Here is a 17794-nt window from a genome sequence, read left to right as displayed (position 1 = left end):
CTAGTACCTAACACAGTGGTTGACTTATAGTAGGTGCTCAATATACATTTTTGAATGAATGAATGAGAAAGTTTCAGTAACTTATTTATGCATCTATCTTTTTCACAGTTATATCCCTGGTAATTAGTACAGTCCCTGGCATATAATAGACCGTCAGTGAATATTTGAATGAAATAGTGAATGAATGAACATCAGCTAGCTCATTACCCAGTGTAGCAGGGAGTCGTACCAAGCTTTTCTGACTCCAGGCACTGTGTTACATTAGCTGGTATGAGAGATCATTGTCAAGTCTAGCCAGGGAATTAGAAGTGCGCAGTTTCCTGATAGTGGCTTGGTACTGTCTGGTTTTAGAAGCACATCTCATTATATAACAGCTCTTACACTTGTCTGAGGCAAACTCCAGCCTGGAGGACAGAACATTTGTCTGAAAGCCAGGAGAGCAAAGGTGAGATGTGGTTCTGTTACTCATTGTGTAAATTTGGCCAAATTCCTTCTTCTTTGTGGGTCTTACCTTCTCTACCTTTAAAACAAAATATTAGCTGAGTTAAGTCAGAGGTTTTCTAGGAGCATGCCTTCCCTTTAAAATTAAATCCAAAGTAATCTTATGCATAACCCCAATAACAGTGGAGCTGCTTGGATAGAGCTCTTCCCCAACCTTCCCTTTATGTGTCCCTACCCTTGGTAGCTTCTGAGGAAGCTCACAGGACAACCAGGTACCTCATAAATACAGTTCAGAACCCAGTAAAATAGATTATATTTTGGGCCCCTTTGGTGCAAAAGTTCAAGAATTCTAGAAATAGTGGACATTGAGCCCCACAAACTATGTAGCCAGTCCTAGGTTAATGGTATGTGCTACTTATCCTTACAAATAGGCATCTTGATGGAGAGGAAGGGGCAGAGGATTTGGGGTCATGATTTCTGATTTTGGGACCCAGAATGATCACGTCCCCAAAACATATTACCATTAAGCAAGTCATTTCACTTCTCTGAGCCAGTTTCCTCATCTATAAATTAGGGTGAGTATTGGGTTTTATGAGATTCATAGTGATTACTACCATTTACTATGTAATTACTAAGTACTTCATAAATGTTGTTGGGAGAGGCAATCCACCATGGGCTTTGAATATCCCTGCATGTCCTTACTGGTTATCCTCAAAATGCAAAGCTCTGACTCCTCTTTACCTGGATTATTTCTCATGGTTGTGTTTTCAGTGAGCAAGCTTGGCAAATGAGGTAACATTTCCCCCAAAGAGTAGTGTTACTATAGTTAACTATAAAAATAGTGAATCCTCCAAGCACAGTGTTCTGTAACACAACCCACTGTGTGTGCAGACTTCCATGTTCAGCCCTCTGCATCATCCCTGTGAGAATTGAACAGCATGAGCAATTAGTGAAAGCCAACATGAAAATCTGGCTAATGCTTTTCTCATGAGTAGTGAAATCATTTGTCTCTGACCCAGGAATCTCCTGTCTTCGGTCAGCATCCATGAAATACTAACAAGCTAACTTGTTAGGTTGTAAGTAGGATAAAATCTCAGACCCTATACAGTTCTTGACATACTACTATATTATATTAATTACATGATCATAGCAGCTGTATGAGGTAGGTGGTTCTAGTAACCAGATTTCATAGATAACAAAATTAAGTTTCAACAAAGGTACAAGGTTCAGTAACGTGCCAGAGATCACATAGCTATTATACGGCAGAGCCAAGATTAAACTAATGTCTATCTTACTCTAAAGGTTACACTCTTAACTATAATATATTTCCTTTTTTAATCATATGAAGTAATGCCTATGAAATCCCTTCCAAATGCTAAAGATTTATACACATATGTTATTATTAACAAAAATGTAATTATGGTGTGAGCACTGAGAAATTGGTTCATTTCAACATATGTGTATTGATTATTTGCTGATTATTTGCTGTGGCCCTAGTTCCCCACAGCAGATAAATCTGTCTATTTAAACGTCTGTGGAAAACCTGAGTTTAGGAATAGCAGTGCTGCTTATTAGGTATGTGATGTTAGAAACGATATTTAACATCTTTGTATCAATCCATATTCAGTCATAAAAACAGACACCATCCTAGGTACTTCAGACACTGGGATTTACTACAGAGAATTGGGTATATACATGCTGGAAGCTGGAGGGTGAAAAAGGAACATAGAGGTAAAACCAGAGGCAGTAGCTAGAGGAAAACAGCAACCACCCAAAGCTGAGTGAACAAAGAGAGAGAACTGTTAGAATGGAGGTGCTCAGAGGGGCTGCCCTGCAGGGTCGGTGCTCAGATTTCTGAGGAGAGAGCTCCGCCTATCTGTTCCCACGCCCTTGAGAAGGTGTGACAAAACTGGGCGTGGAAGTGCCAAGAGAAGATGGAGACGGGAGACAACAGCAGCTATAGGAGTGATGCTGCCCGAACAGGGGAGCAGGAAGGAAGTTCTGGTCCCTTTATTTGGTTCACTTTCTCCATTTTCTGGCTTCTATTTGCAGAACTTCATAGGAAACTAGCTGGTGAAGGGTCCTGGGTCATGTAGTTTGCAGAGTCCCAGCCAAGCAGAGGTTACAGAGAGTATAGACGGTAGAAGGATGGGCTTGGGGCTGAAACAGTAGGCAACTAACAAGCACAACTGCTGTCCTTTGGTCCCATGTCTGTAAAATGGGGATAATGCCTATCTCACTATATTCTTTTGGAGGATTAAATGAAATAACCACTCAGTTGCCTGAGATGGGTTATAAGTGCCCAATAAATGTAAGCTTTTATTATTCTTATGATAAGCTTGCTTTCTGTATAACTTGCTGCCTGTGCCAATTTTCCAGTGGGACTGGGATGTTAATGCGTGCTTCAGGGATTATGAGGCCATCTGGGAAGCTGCTTTTGCTAAACCCCATGTGGAGAACAGGCTTCAGAACTCAGCATTTGCCCTTGTGAGTCAAGATGGGAACCCTTTCCCCAGAGATGTTTAATTCTCTGGTTGTCAGAATGGTATTGATAGATGAAATGCCTCTCTTAGACTGAGTCTGTGGTTGTTCTGATGTGGATTCTCAGTTTACTTCATTTGTCACCCTGCTTCCTCTCTTTCCCCAAAGAAAGACCCCCTAGCCTTTCGCTTTTCTCTCTTTTCATTCTCTCTTCGGATAAGATAAAATGTCTGTTACTGAGTCAGCACGATCTGTACTACCTAACAGCTGTTTGGTGCTCTGGAGCTTCGTGCTGCAGCTCTCTCTCAGAACATACAGCCAACTCGAGTATCACAACATAGCCTGGTCATTAAGGGTTTAGATTGTGGAGTAGAAACAACCGGGGTTCAAATCCCTGATCAATGTTTTATATGAGAGGCAAATTGCCTCTCTGAGCCTCAGTTTCTTCATTTGTAAAATGAGCATGGTAATTCCATGTGTATTGTAGAATTGTTAGAAAAATAAAAGAAGATAATTCATCTAAAGCTTGAAACCCATCATGCTTCACATTTTATAAACCCTCAATACACAATAACTATTATTACTGTCTGTCTGCACTGTGTTTTCCCTCCTATGAACACAGTCAGAGTTGAATTTATTCATTTATTTATGCCACAAATGTTTATTGGTCACTCTTTTGGTACCCGATACTGTGGAAATAATTGGTGAACCAAAAATGAGTAAAATGCAACCTGACCTGGAGAAAACAGAATAGAGTTCCTCCTGCCTTTCAGATGCTAACAGTTTGGAAAATGTGGGGTGGGGAGGTGGGCCACCGTCACAAACACACAGTACACTGTGATAGGTGTTCTAATAGGGGTATGCACCAAGGGCCACAAGGTCTAAGGGACAGATGGGGGTGCTGAACCAGGACTTGGGGGACAGGGAAGGTTTCCCATGGGCTCAATGCATATTTGAGTTAGCCTGGCAAAGTATGCATGTATGGTATGGTGATGGAAATGTATGCTGGTGTGCATGTGCGTGTGTGTGTGTGTGTGTGTGTGTGTGTGTGTGTGTGTGTAATGGTGGGTGGTGCTGGTGGTGGTGGTGCTGGTGGTGGTGGTGGTGGTGGTGGCGGCGTAGAATGGGAGGGGAGGGTGTTTCCAGACAGAGGATCTATAAAAGAGAAAGCATGGTATACTTAAGAACCTGAAATCCTGTAGATAGTGAGGACGTTAGTTGGGCAAAAGGTAAAGCCAGAGAGGTCAGCCACGGCCAAATTATGCAGACCCTTACACAGCATGTGCAGGGCCACAAACCCTGGGAGCCTCTTGCATTCTCTTGGCTGCCTCCTTCTTTCCAAAGGTGTCATCTGCTTCTCAGACCACACCTCTTATATGTGTAACCAATCATCAGTTGTCTCCTTTGTTTTAAGAAAACCTTGATTTTGTTGAGGGTGGCTGTGTGTCCAGCTTGAAAAACTCCACTTTCCAGCCTCCCTTACAGATACTTATACATAACCGAATGCCAGTCCTAACTGAACTGATGTGTACAGCCTAGGGATGCAGTAAAAATAGAAAAGTCAGAGGGTGTATTAAGAAGGTCGGTAAGCCCCCCTCTAACAGACCAATAAATATAAAGGGAATGTTTGAAGATTTGAGAGGTGTGTTATCTTATGCAGTGGATACCCAGGATAAATCCTTTATTGAAAAACATTTTTATGAGAGCAATGCTTAAAAAGAGAACTCAGAATGGTAGGACACAAGAGACATAAATTCTGGTCCTAGCTCTAAAAAGTCTAATTGTGATTCTGAATGAGCCATTAACTATCAAATAATATAATTCCCTGGGAAAATGGAAACAAAGCCTCCAGTGCAGTGCTACTATGAAGTTCAAATGAAATACAGTAATGGTAATATTCATTGTTTCCTGTATTCTGGGTGCTGTTTTAAACATTTTATATGTATCATGTCACTTAAAACACAAAATAATTATGATAATCTATGAGTGCCATCATTTTATAGATGAGTGAAATGATACAGAGATTAAATAACTTGCCTAAGGTCAGAAAGCTTCTGGTTGGTGGAGTCAGGGTTAGAATCTCTTTCATCTGACTCCAGAACCAGAGACCACATTCTTAAGACCAAACTCATCACATGATAGAGATTTTGAAAAACTGTATGTGCATACAAAGGAAATATTCTTATCATGTCCACATGTGAATTGCATAGATTACTGAGAATTAGAATAGATAAAATATGCTAAACACTAACCTTGTATTGGGTGATGTTTGATATTACTTTAAAGATGCCAGGGGTCTTTCCAAAGCTGATGTGGTTTCAGAATCAAAATTCACTTGTAGTTAATCTTTATGTCTTTGTCTCTGAGTTCTGCAATTTTAGTAAAGATTCAGGTATTTTTATTTTTCCTTCTTTGAACGCAACATGCTTTTTGAATCTGAGGAGTCACATCTTTGAACAATTCTGGAAATGTCTTAGCCATTATCACAGTGAGTATTTCCTCCATCCATTCCCTCTCCTTTCCTATCTGAAATGCCTATAAATTGATGATGAATCATCTCTCCAATGTCTAGGTCTCTTAGCTTCTCTATTGTATTTTCCATTTCTTTTCATTCTTTGCCACAATCAGTTATTTGACCATATTTTCATTCCAGCTCACAAATTCTCTCCTTTGATGTATTCAATCTGCTGTTTAATCGTCCGTTAAGTATTTGATTTCATTGGCTATTTTTTTTCCAGAAGCTATATGCCCTTCCCCTTTTAAAAAATCTCCATTTTTCTGTTTTGATAGTGTCATATTCTGTTTCTGTACTTAAATCTTATCTGTACTGGGAATTTTGTTAATTTAAACACACATTTTATTTTATCTGATTCTTATATGAAGTTTTGAGGGGACTTAGTGTACTTATTGTGTCTGCTAAATCTTGCTTGTATGTTTTGTAATTTCTAATTATGAGCCCATGTTGAGTAGTGCTTTTTTGAAAGATTCTAATGAGTCTGCATCTAAAGTGTCTCTTTTGAGTGGTTTTGCTTTTGCCAGCTATCCCAATGATATCTTTGACATGACCGCTTTTAATGTTAATATCTCATTTTAGGAATTCCTAGTGGTTTAGAGTAAAATCTATACCTGTGTAAGGGTCCCCCCATCATTACATATTCTGAGGAGACTCACCCTATAATGCCCCGTCAAGAGCATAAACCAAGGCCAACAAGCTCCGTGTCATCATCCTTTTTTTTTTTTTTTTTTTTTTTGTCATCGTTCTTTTTTAATAAGATTTCCTACTTGATTTTCTTCACAGGGGACCAAAATTTATATGATGGGAGGGGGGCTGTCTCTTCCAACCTCTCCTGCTTTGATGTGGACCGAAGGACCTCCTTTCTTGTCTTCTCTGGAGCTTTAAAACCCAAACCCTTGGTTACGAAGTGTTTTATATACATTAAATCCTGAAGCACCTACTAACTGGCAAATTCCCATAAAGCAGCTAAAGTATCAGCTCTCCTGCTTACTTCTATTTTCAATTCCCTTGCTTTGGCCCCTAACTGTGCATTTATATATTTTGTGTTGGACAGGCTAAATTATCTAATCTGCCATATTGCTCTACTCATCATATGGACGTCAGTTATTTTACAGTCATAAAAACTGTCTTCAGAATGGACCCTGGATAACTAAAAGTTTACATTAATTCAAATAAAATCAATTTGTTTCTTCTTTTGACTAGGTGATTAAGGGACTAATTGGTATTAGGGCTTAATTTGCCATGCTACAATTATAGAATAATTCATATCCTTTATTTAATTTTGAATTTCAAAATGGGGTTCATGGCCATTTGGAGTTCTATCAGTTCCAGCGGCCCCTACCACTTACTTGCTGTATCAGCTTGGTCAAATAGCAATATCATTGTGACTCAGTTTTCTCACTGTAAAAAAGGGCCATAATAATAGTATCAATCTCGGCAGGTTGTTATGAGAATTAAATAAGTTGATACATGTAAAACATTTAGAAAAGTTCCTGGGCACATGGCACTTAATAATTTTACTTTTGTCCTTATTATTACTGTTATTATCTATAGAAGCAGTGTAATAATGATACATTTATTTCTGAGGATATGTTCATTGGTGCTACTTTGTGTTCATTCTCTTAATCCAAATAAATTCACTTTAGCCTTTTTTCACTATAATTTCCCCTTCTAAAACCCTTAAGAGTGTTTTTTTGAGCTTGTGTCATCTTCCTTGTGATAACATGTTAAGACAATCCTTTATGTGGGTTTACTCCTACAGTTGCTAATTACTGTGATCTTTCCACCTTTCCTAATGCATCTCTTCCTTAGTCTTTAATTTAGCTTTTATTTATAAACAGCTTTGAGGCTTGGCTTTTATCTGTTCTTTCATTCCCTTGAATAATTTTCCACTTTGAACACTTTGTCTTGTGATTTCCATCTTTCTGTGAAGACTGTAGCAATGATGAGCAAGTTATGTCACTCCTAAGACTGGTCTCAAAAATCCTATACATACCAGCTTTCCTGCCAGGGCCTCTTCTTCAAAACTTGTCTTGGCTTTCTTTTTGAAATGCCATGCTTTTCCCTTTTTATTTTGAAATAATTATAGGTTTACAGGAAGTTGCAAAAATAATACATAGAGTTTTTTTGAACACTTCACTCAGCGTTCACCAATGGTCACATCTTATATAACAATAGTACAATAGTAAAGCCAGGATACTAACAATGGTTAATAAAACACCAGGGCCTTATTCAGATTTCACCAATTTTCATATGCATTTGTGTGTGTGTGTGTGTGTGTGTGTGTGTGTGTGTGTGTAGTTCTATGTAATTTCATCCCATGCATATTCATATAACCACCATGACAACCAAAATACAGAATTGTTCCATCACTCCAAAGGGACTCCATGCTACCACCTCATTGTCACACCTATCCCATCCCTGTCGCCTGGTAACCACTAATCTATTTTACATCTCTAAAGTTGTATCATTTTGATGATGTTATATAAATGGAATCATTTACTATATCACTTTGTGAAATTATTTTTGTTCATTAAGCATACTACTTTTTCATCTGAGCACAGTTTGACTTTTTTATTGTTCAATAGTATTGCATTGTGTGGATGTACCAGACTTTATCCATTTACCTATTCAAGGACATTTGGGTTGTTTCCACTTTTTGGCTATTACGAATACAACTGCTATAAAAATGCCTGTACAAGTTTTGTGGGAACATAAGTTTTTATTTCTCTGGGATAAATGCCCAACAGTGTAATTGCTAGGTTGAATAGCTAGTCCATGTTTTGTCTTACAGAAAACTGACAAATTATTTCCAGGAGTGGCTGTGCCATTTTATATTTGAACCAACAATGTATGAGAAAAGTGACATTTTTAATATTATTTCTCCCTTAAGAAATCTATGAAAATCAAGATTTTAAAAATAAAAGACTTTTCTGGTAATGAAAATGTTCTACATTTAAGTTGTGGTGATGGTTGTACAACTCTGTGAACATACTGGGAAAAAAACATTGAATTCGTGAATTTTATGGTATGTAAGTTATATCTCACTAAAGATGGTAAAACAAATAGAAGGATATCACAAGAAGGGATATAATTGTATTATAAAAAATCTTATTCCTTCATCAAATTTCTAATATTTATTAAGAATTTACCATGTGGCAGGCATTACATAGAATGCTTTATATCTATTAAGTCTTGACCCGTCTACTAACTGGCATGTCATTTAACCATTTTCAACTTCTGCATCCTTTTCTGTAAATGAGAATAGTAAAATTGCTTTCCTTTGTGAGGATTGAATGAAATACTGTATAAAGCATTTAGAATGCTGCCTGTATAGTATTATTCTCCTTGTTATTAAATTCATGAAAAGACATTTTTCCTCTTAGTAGTTCATAACTGCCTGGTAATAGTGTTATGAAAAAGTCATGTGTATTAATGAAAGATGACAGATTTTCCCATTATGTTTATTGAAAGAAAGGGAAGCAGCTGACATTTACTGATCACCTACTGTGCACCAGACACTATATTTATTAACCACTATTTTGGTCATTTAATCTAAACAGTGTTCCATGATGGGAACAGTAGTATTATCACCATTATATAGAAGAAGAGACTAACTCCCAAAGGTTAAGAAAATTTCCCAGTTTCATAAAGCACATATTTGATGTAACCCGGATAGAAAACCAGGTCTGTGTCCCAAGTTCATGCTTTTCTATAAGACTTTCATGGATGAAAGGAATTGATATAAATTAGACTTTTCTTCAAACACTGCAAATAACTTAGGGTATTAAGATACTTGCAGCTCTTCTGTCCCCTGTATTCAGAAACTAAAATTTAGCATTTCCAAGGTGGTTGTATGTAAAGCATTTTTAATGTATTTTAAAAAGACGTTTGGAGATCCTTATGGTAGTTCAGAAGGGTCCCCAAGATTTGACTCACTCTGAATTTCCAACTGTTTCGAGCTTGAACTGAAAAAAGGCAAAATTGCTGGTGGGAATTGCCAGAAGTGCTCAGTAAGAAGTGAACAGATATATTCCAGAGATTAGAAGGAGACAAAGTACCGCATGTTGAGCTCAATTAAAAAAAAAACAAAACAAGAACTAATTCCAAGCTAAGAAGAAAAGAAAATTATTTGCAATAATATGTCATTGAAACCATTTCTCAAGTTTATTCACCCATGGATTAGTCTTTGTGTTTTTTTTTTCTTTTTCAAACTCCTTTCTCTTTAGAAACTGCCAAGTGTTGTAATGGAAGCAAAGAAGGGACTCTAATGTCAGCCAAATTTTTGAGAAAAACAACAAGGAAAAGTTTCTTTGTAGTAAGTCTCAGAGATGATACATCATCCGATTCCTCCGGTTTATGGAGGAACTTGGCTGCAGGTTTTCACTGGAAAGAAGCACAAGGATTTGGAATTCCACTCGGGCAACTTAGGTCCTCTCGATTTCTGGATGCACACAGAGACAGAATTACAATGAGTACCCTCACATTGATGTGAGACAGGAAAAATTTGGAAAGGAACCCACTGATTTATTCTCATGGGTTGGCATGCTGTAACTTATTTTATTTTACTTTATTTTATTGTAAGCATGAGAAACAAGTCTGCTTCCCATATGATTAAAACAAAACAAAACAAAACAGCCTTGGGTTCAGTTAGGAGGTTCTCTAAACCAGAGAAATGACCTCAACACTGGCTGAAAAATCCAACAAGAATGAAAAATGTCATGCTGCAAGTTCCAGGAAGATACTGCATCAATGAGCTTCAGACACATTTCATTTTGCACTGTTATTAATGGCTTGGAAAGAGGCTGTAAACCTATTATGATAATTATATCTGCAGATGAAGGTAAATAGGATGGTGTTATAGACACTAGTGAGGAAGAGACATAGAACAGAGCAACCTTAGAGAGATTAGAAATATGGACAGGAAATGAACAAATGAGATCAGCCTGGAAAAGTAAGAACGTGCATCTGGAGAAATACATAATTTGAAAAACAGAGAGGTACTTACAGGAGGGTCATACTTGGAAAGCAGCAATGGTAAATAGGCCTTTGAGCAGATATGAGTCCTGGATATGTTTGTAACACAATGGAAAAATAATTCTAAGGCTTGTGTTCATATAGCCTTTTTGAGTGTATTTGGTTTCAAACAGGGGCATTTCCATGATCTCATTTGATCCTCAGCCCAAAGAGGTTGGAAGCACCGAATTTATTCTCCATTAAAGACATGAGGGCAGATTAAGTGAATTGCTTAAGGTCAAACAATTTGTTCATAAAATAGACATGGCTAAAACGTGGGTCTCTTGACTATTATTTTTCTCTTTTCACACCAACACCTTGTCAGTATGCCTTGGATCTCAAAATAGTAATTTTTTCTGGTTCAGCATTTATCCGTCTCTTTCTGATATTGTGCACAAATTTATTTCATGCGAGACTGAGCTTAGTATTACTGAAGGTTTGCACAGGGCGTGAACCCTGCCTCTGCCCCCCACACCTCTATAAAGCGAGGCAATATGTAACAGATAGTGGACCTCTAGAGTACGAGTCAGAACCCTACACTATTCGGGTCACTAACTGTGGGGTTAGGGGTGCGCAAACCATGTGACTTCTCTAACCTCACGTGTTTCAGCTGTAGGACTGAGTGGGTTGATTGCTATGGTCTCGTGGACTTGATCTCTTTGAAGATCTAAAAGAGGAATGAGGTTAGTACAGGTAGGCAGAGACAAGACCAAGAAGCCTGAGAGAGAGAAGGTAGAAGGAGGGCCGGAGAGAGAGGCACAGAGTCCAGGTAACACCTGGACTGAGAACGCTTATTAGCATATCGGCAAGCAGGCAGATTTAAGTTTTCCAGGATCACATTTACAAAATTTATCTCAATCTATTCTCTCCTGCCCTTGTTAGAGAGTTATGTTACTTTCTGAAACTTGACAGTTTTTTCTCTTCCTTGGTAATGATGTATGGATTTCTGTGCATCCTCATCTGCCCCTTTTGTGTGGACAGCAGATAAGAATCAGTGCACTAGTCAGCTTTCTGGGTCCCTCCAAGATCACAATGGCTCCTTTTTCTCTGCAAAATGCCTCTAAGTCCATATGGGTGGGCCCCTTGCACTTATGTTTGTATTTTGATTTCTCCACACCTTCTCCTTAGGTGATTAGATTGTAGGGTTACATCAGACTCAATTAGATTCTTTCCAATTGGGAATTGGAATGAAAAGATACTCATTTTATTTTCTCAGTGTGATCAGAGCAAAGAAATATGTAATGGCCTAATGTTTAGAGAAAAACATGTACTGTAAGTAGAGTTGAGTGGATGCCCGTGAGGCCGCAGAAGGTGAAAGAAACTGGTGGACAGATCTTGATTCCAGCCCAGCTGGATACTGACGAGTACACTTACATCTTTTTCATAAATACAGTCCCCACCCCCTTTTAAAAATTGTTTTACTGAGATTGTTTTTTTTTTTTAACTTTTTAACAACGTTTTCACTAAGAGTCAACCAAAGTGATATCCTGTCAACATGCACATGGGGCCATCCAAAGCGTTCTGCAGCCCCAACCAATGCATTAGTCCTTGAGGATTAATGGCTCTCAAGTAGGGTTTACAATTATTTTGAGTTTGTTGGTGAATGCATGCATGTATGTGTGTGTGCAAGCACGTATATATAGTATATGTATGTTGGTATGTAGTCATCCAAGGCATTCAGCACACATCTCATGAGTGCCTGCGTCTGTCTGTGAGGCACTAGGCCAGCACTGGGATACAGTGATGAATAAACAGAGCCCCTTCCTCACAGACCCCGAGGGCAATGGCCAACGAAACAGGTCATTATAACATACTCTATAAGCACAGCGCTGGAAGTTGGCAGAGGCCCGAGGAAGCACCAGGGGACAGTGAATAGGTAGGTGTCAGAGAAAGCTTTCTAGAAGAGATAATGCCTGGAGTTTCCCAGTTCAAGTAGGGTAACAGTCATTTGCGGCAGAAGGTATGACATAGGCAACTGCTTTGGGGGCAAGAACCAGCAGGATATGAGAGAGGCACCCCTGGTTCCTAGGGCTACTGGAACATCAAGTACAATCAGGAGTGAAGAGACGTGAAGCCACAGAGATGAGCAGAGGCCGACTATGGGGAGTTTTGTACATCACATTAAGAATCTTAGACTTTAACATGAAAGTATGGGGGGATGATTGAAGATTCATAGACAGGTAGGTGAGGATGTGACATTTAAGATGAGGCCTGAATGATAATGACCCAAACTGGTTGAGGTTGATTTAGGCATAGGCAGAGGGAGCAGATAGTGAGAAGCACCAAAAAGTGAGACCCAGATTTCTGGTTAAAGACCAGGTGAAGCGAAGTATCACCACCTGAACTAGAGAAGGTGCAGAAGGTTCTGGAACCTATTTGAGACATGTTGAATGTTCCAGTTTTCCTAAGAAACAGACTGTAAGACAAAGATTAAGATGCAGAAGGCTTTTTAGGGAATGCTCTTGAGATCAACACCAGTGGATGGGAAAGGAAAGGAAAGGAAAGGAAAGGAAAGGAAAGGAAAGGAAAGGAAAGGAAAGGAAAGGGGAGGGGAGGGGAGGGGAGGGGAGGGGGAGGGGGAGGGGAGGGGGAGGGGAGGGGAGGGGGAGGGGAGGGGAGGGGGAGGGGGAGGGGAGGGGGAGGGGAGGGGGAGGGAAGGGAAGGAAGCAGAATTGGCTAGAGGGAGAATGTAGCCTCAATAGAAACCTTAGCTCACTCTGCGGGGGTGTTCTGAAAAGAGGATGAACCTTCAGTTCTGTCCTGAGTTGGGATAAGAGGGCTAGGCCTCAACTTCTCATTTTTAGCATTGGATGTCGGCCACCGCCCAAGGCATTTGGCATCTCAGTCAAAGTGAATCTGCTTAGCTGAAGCCAAGTTCAAAGGTGGCCAACTACTGAGAACCTCTGCCAGTGGCACTTGCAGCAGCTGGGATCATATGCCCTTTATTCCCAAAGGGGGACCTGGGTGGCACACTGCAGTGGAGTGGAGATGCCTGTGGGTCACTCCGATGGAGACATCCCGTACACATTTGGGTTTATGAGCTGGAAGCTGACAAAGAAGGTCTGGCTAGAGGTAAGGATTGGGAGGCACTGTCATATCAGTAGGATTGTGTGATCTTTCTGGGGTTAGGTACCCTTTTGAGAATCTAAAGAATACTAAACTTACCCTCCTTAGAAAAAATTGTACCAGAATATATGTCCATAGAATTTGTTTGGCTCTTTTGGACTAGGTTCACTCAATAACATTCTGGACCTGGGGCAACATCATGTAGTATGTTCATTAATTAATGAATCCAGTTTCTTGGAGCATTCACAGAATATCAGGCACTCTCCGTTATTTCACCTAATCCTTATATCACGTAAATTAACCATATTATCCCCATTTTGCATAGGAGGAAACTGAGTTTAGAAGAACTTGTCCAGGGGTGCCACAGTTAGTACATGGCAGGGCTAGAATTGAAACACCAGTCTGTGTGACCAGCAGAGTTGGATTCCATGTCTGAGTTCCAGGGTGGGCTCTCTAGGCTCCCCCTTGGCTCTATCGAAGTCATAATAGACTCTTGCTAAGTAAGGAGAAAAGCAAGGACCCAGGGATCAGCCAAGAAGGTCTATTGGTCCCCACTCCAGCAGCCAACACTGACGTAGAGACCTGGATTGATGGAGAAGGAGAAAACTGCTCGCCTCAGGCAGACCCCGCCAGAGCATGTGGGGTGGGTAGGGGTGGTTGGGGAGTGGTGGTGTGGGGATGTGTGTGTGTGCTTTGCAAGGTTCCCAGGGCGTGGTGTTAATATTAGGGTGCCACAGTGGTCACAGGAGTTTGAGCAAAGGAGGAGAAGCAGCCAGGCCCCCACTCTAAGCCTGGTGGTGGGTGCTTGGCTGCCTCAGAGAGTTTTCTCTTGTATGGACACAATCATGTAAAATAGCCTACCTTGTGTTCTCAAGTTAATTGGCTAATTATTTTCTATTTGACTTCAAAAGTCACATGAGTGTCATGAGCTCTGCCCATACTTCCAAGCGTCTTTTCTATCTTTTTTATACTAGTTAATGAGAAGTCCGTTTTAAGTAAGGTCTTAATAAATGTATCATCACAAAGTTGAGTCAAATCAGCCTTCCGTGGAATCTCTTTTCTGTAGGGTCTGTTACAATAAACTTTGTGATAAGGTAGTTTCCTATGAGAACCTTTCCTAGTCCCAAGGTTTTAAGTGAGGAGACCTTGGATCCTATTAATACAAACTTACAACATTACAAAACTTAAAAACTCAACTTCATGCTGACAAAATAGAGAATAAATATAGATTCATCTTAAATTCTATAGTAAATATAAATGTTCAGTAACCTTTTCCCTGATAGCTACCCCTTCAAGTGATGTCCAGGTCTCCTGCCTCCTGCTTGGAAAAAGAAAGTGGCCCCTGATTCTAATTTTAATTAAGGCCGAGTCAAAAATATATGGGTGTTTATAATAATTATTTTCCACAATGGCATTAGCTTAAAACCCTCATTATAATAGAACCATTGTCCTGCTAACTAGTATCTTGATATACGTTTCTTTCCCTCATGCTGTAGACGCTTTCCATGAAATGGATAAACTAGGCATGTATTGATAACAAAATGTCACTTCTATTGTCTGCAATACCATGGGGTTTTTGGAGGCCATTGTAAATTATTTGTGGCTATGAAGTAATGAAAACAGGAATTGGTTACTCGTTAAAATATGCGTTAATTAATTATGCATACCGTTTTGGAAGATGCTCAGGATGCTGCTGGAAGTTCAGAAAGTCCTTATCTACTTTGGTATATGATTACACTAGGGAGGCAAGGTTAGGATTTGACTGGGGGCTGAGTTGGGCACGGGTTCTCCATTTTCCATTCATTCACTGCTACAGGGACTCCACACCTATTCTTTTAATTTCTCTGTGCTATAATGATATACATGAACAATTCCTTTTAATGAAAAAACTCATCTTTCTTCTTTGTAAGATCTGTTCCCTCAAGTCTGTGTTCACATATCCACTCAGCTATTCTATTGACCCATTTTATAGATGAGGCAAGTAAAGCTAAAAGGTTTTTCAGGCTGCTAATTCCAAAGTTAAGTAATTTGAAATAATTTTGGAAAAATTTGACAGTTTTTTCTCTATTGCAGTCTCTGGTTTTTGCCCCTTTTGTTCACTATTGCCAATGAAAAATTAGTACCTGCACCTTCAAAACTGACCAAGAATTCTGCTAGGAGTCAGGTCAACTTTTAATATTGGGCGTCTTGAGTCAGAAATCCAGGGTTTCATTTGGGATCAGTGTGTAGAGGTGGCCAGTCCAACAAAGAAGTACTCTTGTTGACATACCAGTTATGTGTAAGTGGCACCCTTTTTCATCCCCTGGCTCCTTTGGGATTTTGCTTGGAGAAACCTGTGACAAGACCCTCAGGTACATGTCTCTGCCATTCCTACTTCTCTGAAAAGATAGGGAGCCAGAGGCTGAAGAGGCCATGTGGCCTTGGAGCATTTGCTATAGCCGAGTACAGGAAACCGGAGGAAATAAAACAAAGGACATACAGCCAAAGTCCCTTCCTGGAGACGGATAGGAAACCTGGAAAATATAAACGAGGTTGCAGCCTTGCACTTGGGGGTTGGCTTGCTATTCTGAGCCTCCATCCAAGAATGAGTCTCACATCCCTCATCTGGGAGTGAGCTGTTGTGCTGTACAGGGAGAGCTGAATCCAGTCACATGTGTTTCCATTCAGCCCAAGGGTGAAACTGATTGCACTTAACCGTTCATTCAGCAGCTCCAGCGCATGTTCTCAAACAGGCTTTTAATAGAGGATCTAGTGGTTCTGGGCTTCAATGTTGTGGTTTAGGGCCCAGTTGGGGTGACGTGGTGGGGGCTGGGGAGGAGGTAGTTCCCTGGAGACAACTCACTGCTCTCTCAATTCTGAATAGGCATCAGACTGCTTCTGAAAACAACAACCGTCACCTTTGACACACAGCGTCGTTGTTCGCTAAGGCCCCAATAACTCCAAGTCTCCAAATGCTCTGATGTCAGAAAGTCAAATGACGATAAGCCAGGCAGGGGCATAAATTCATGGAAGCCAGCCCTCTGGAAAGGGAGAGGAAGCAGCAGGCATTATGGCTAGTTGGAGAATACACAGTCTATCCAAGAGGCGGCCAGTATTCCATTCCAGCTGATTGCGCACCTATGTGTGTCTATGAGCCCTTTGTTAAGGAAATCTAAATTTGAGTGTGAAATCTATACATTTTAAAATATTGGCTAAAGAAAAATGTCACTCCATGTAAATATTCATTTAATATCAGCCTCACTGTTACAGGTTGGGTTTCCTGGAAAGTAGATTCTGAGGAGAAAAGGATGCAGGAAGTTTACTAGGAGTGTCCCTGGGATCAACATTTGTAGAAGGGAAGGGAAGGGAGGAGAAAAGAAAGGAAGGGGAGGGGAGGGGAAGGAAGGGAAGGGAAAGGTTAGGCAGAGCGAGAAGTCGAGAAGTCATCTGTGATATGGTCTTAACAAAGCCTTTAGCTGACCTTGCCCCCCTGCAACTGGGATAACCCGTTAGAGCTGTTGCCTTTTGGGCTGGGAGGCCAGGCCTTTCTATGCTCACATTAAGCAATGACTGGATCAGGCTGCCCTTGTGGGGGTGGGTACCTTAGACAAGGGCAGTTTCCAGAAAGGGCTGACCACTGAGGGTTGAGAGCATGTGGGGGAATAAATCCTTCCACCCTGAACCAGGAGCTGGGTGGAGCTCCACTGTATCTACTGCAGACCCTTCCTTGCACTGCTCAGATTCACTTCTCTGTGTAAGTCCTGGGAGCAACAAGTCCGGGATCTGGGAGTACGTCTTCTCTTGCGGGCCCAGGGCCTCTTTTCCCACAGCTGGTCTTTGGACCACAATAACTATTGTCCTTTCCTAACTACCCTAGATTCTCCTCATTCTTAGCTAACTCTTGCACTGGTCCAGGTTGTTTACTTGGTATTGGGACATGCACCCTCCTCTCTGAGGGGTCAGAGTCCCTGGTCACCGTGCCCTTCTCAGGTTACAGCTCATGTACTTGTTCATTTACCATCATGACTGGACAAGGTCATACCTAAAAGAACCCGTGTGGATCACAAGGGCGCCATAATACTCCTCCCTGCCCCCATTGTGTACCAGCAGCCCTATCTCCTCCTGATAATCAGGGTCCTACAAGGATGCCGTCTTTCCTTCTTGCCTGTTTAGTGCCTGGACACCAAGAGTCCAAGGTGCCCTGTAGCAGCTGTAACTTATAGTTCAGTTGGACTCTTGCTAAGGCCTCTGGTGGAAGCATTTCCCCTTTGGGGAAAAGACACTAAACAACCCAGA

At 40.6% G+C, this 17794-nt stretch overlaps 1 protein-coding gene across 3 annotated transcripts in view; it reads left to right on the top strand.

Moving 5' to 3' along the window:
- The window catches only part of DPYSL3 (dihydropyrimidinase like 3), a 107046-nt gene that overhangs the window by 19633 nt on the left and 69619 nt on the right, over nt 1-17794 (top strand). The window contains exon 1 of one of the 3 annotated variants that reach the window (XM_019739099.2): nt 13427-13525. The exons of the other annotated variants lie outside the window; for them this stretch is intronic. Coding sequence (XP_019594658.1) covers nt 13442-13525 — 84 coding nt within the window. The 5' untranslated portion in view covers nt 13427-13441. Of the gene's footprint in view, nt 1-13426; nt 13526-17794 lie in introns of those variants that run through there. 3 annotated transcript variants of the gene reach the window in all.

The sequence above is a fragment of the Rhinolophus sinicus genome, linkage group LG10 (genome assembly GCF_036562045.2).
Source record: "Rhinolophus sinicus isolate RSC01 linkage group LG10, ASM3656204v1, whole genome shotgun sequence".
Taxonomy (NCBI): domain Eukaryota; kingdom Metazoa; phylum Chordata; class Mammalia; order Chiroptera; family Rhinolophidae; genus Rhinolophus; species Rhinolophus sinicus.
Note: the sequence above shows the minus strand (reverse complement) of the source record. Positions and strands in the feature narration are given on the sequence as shown.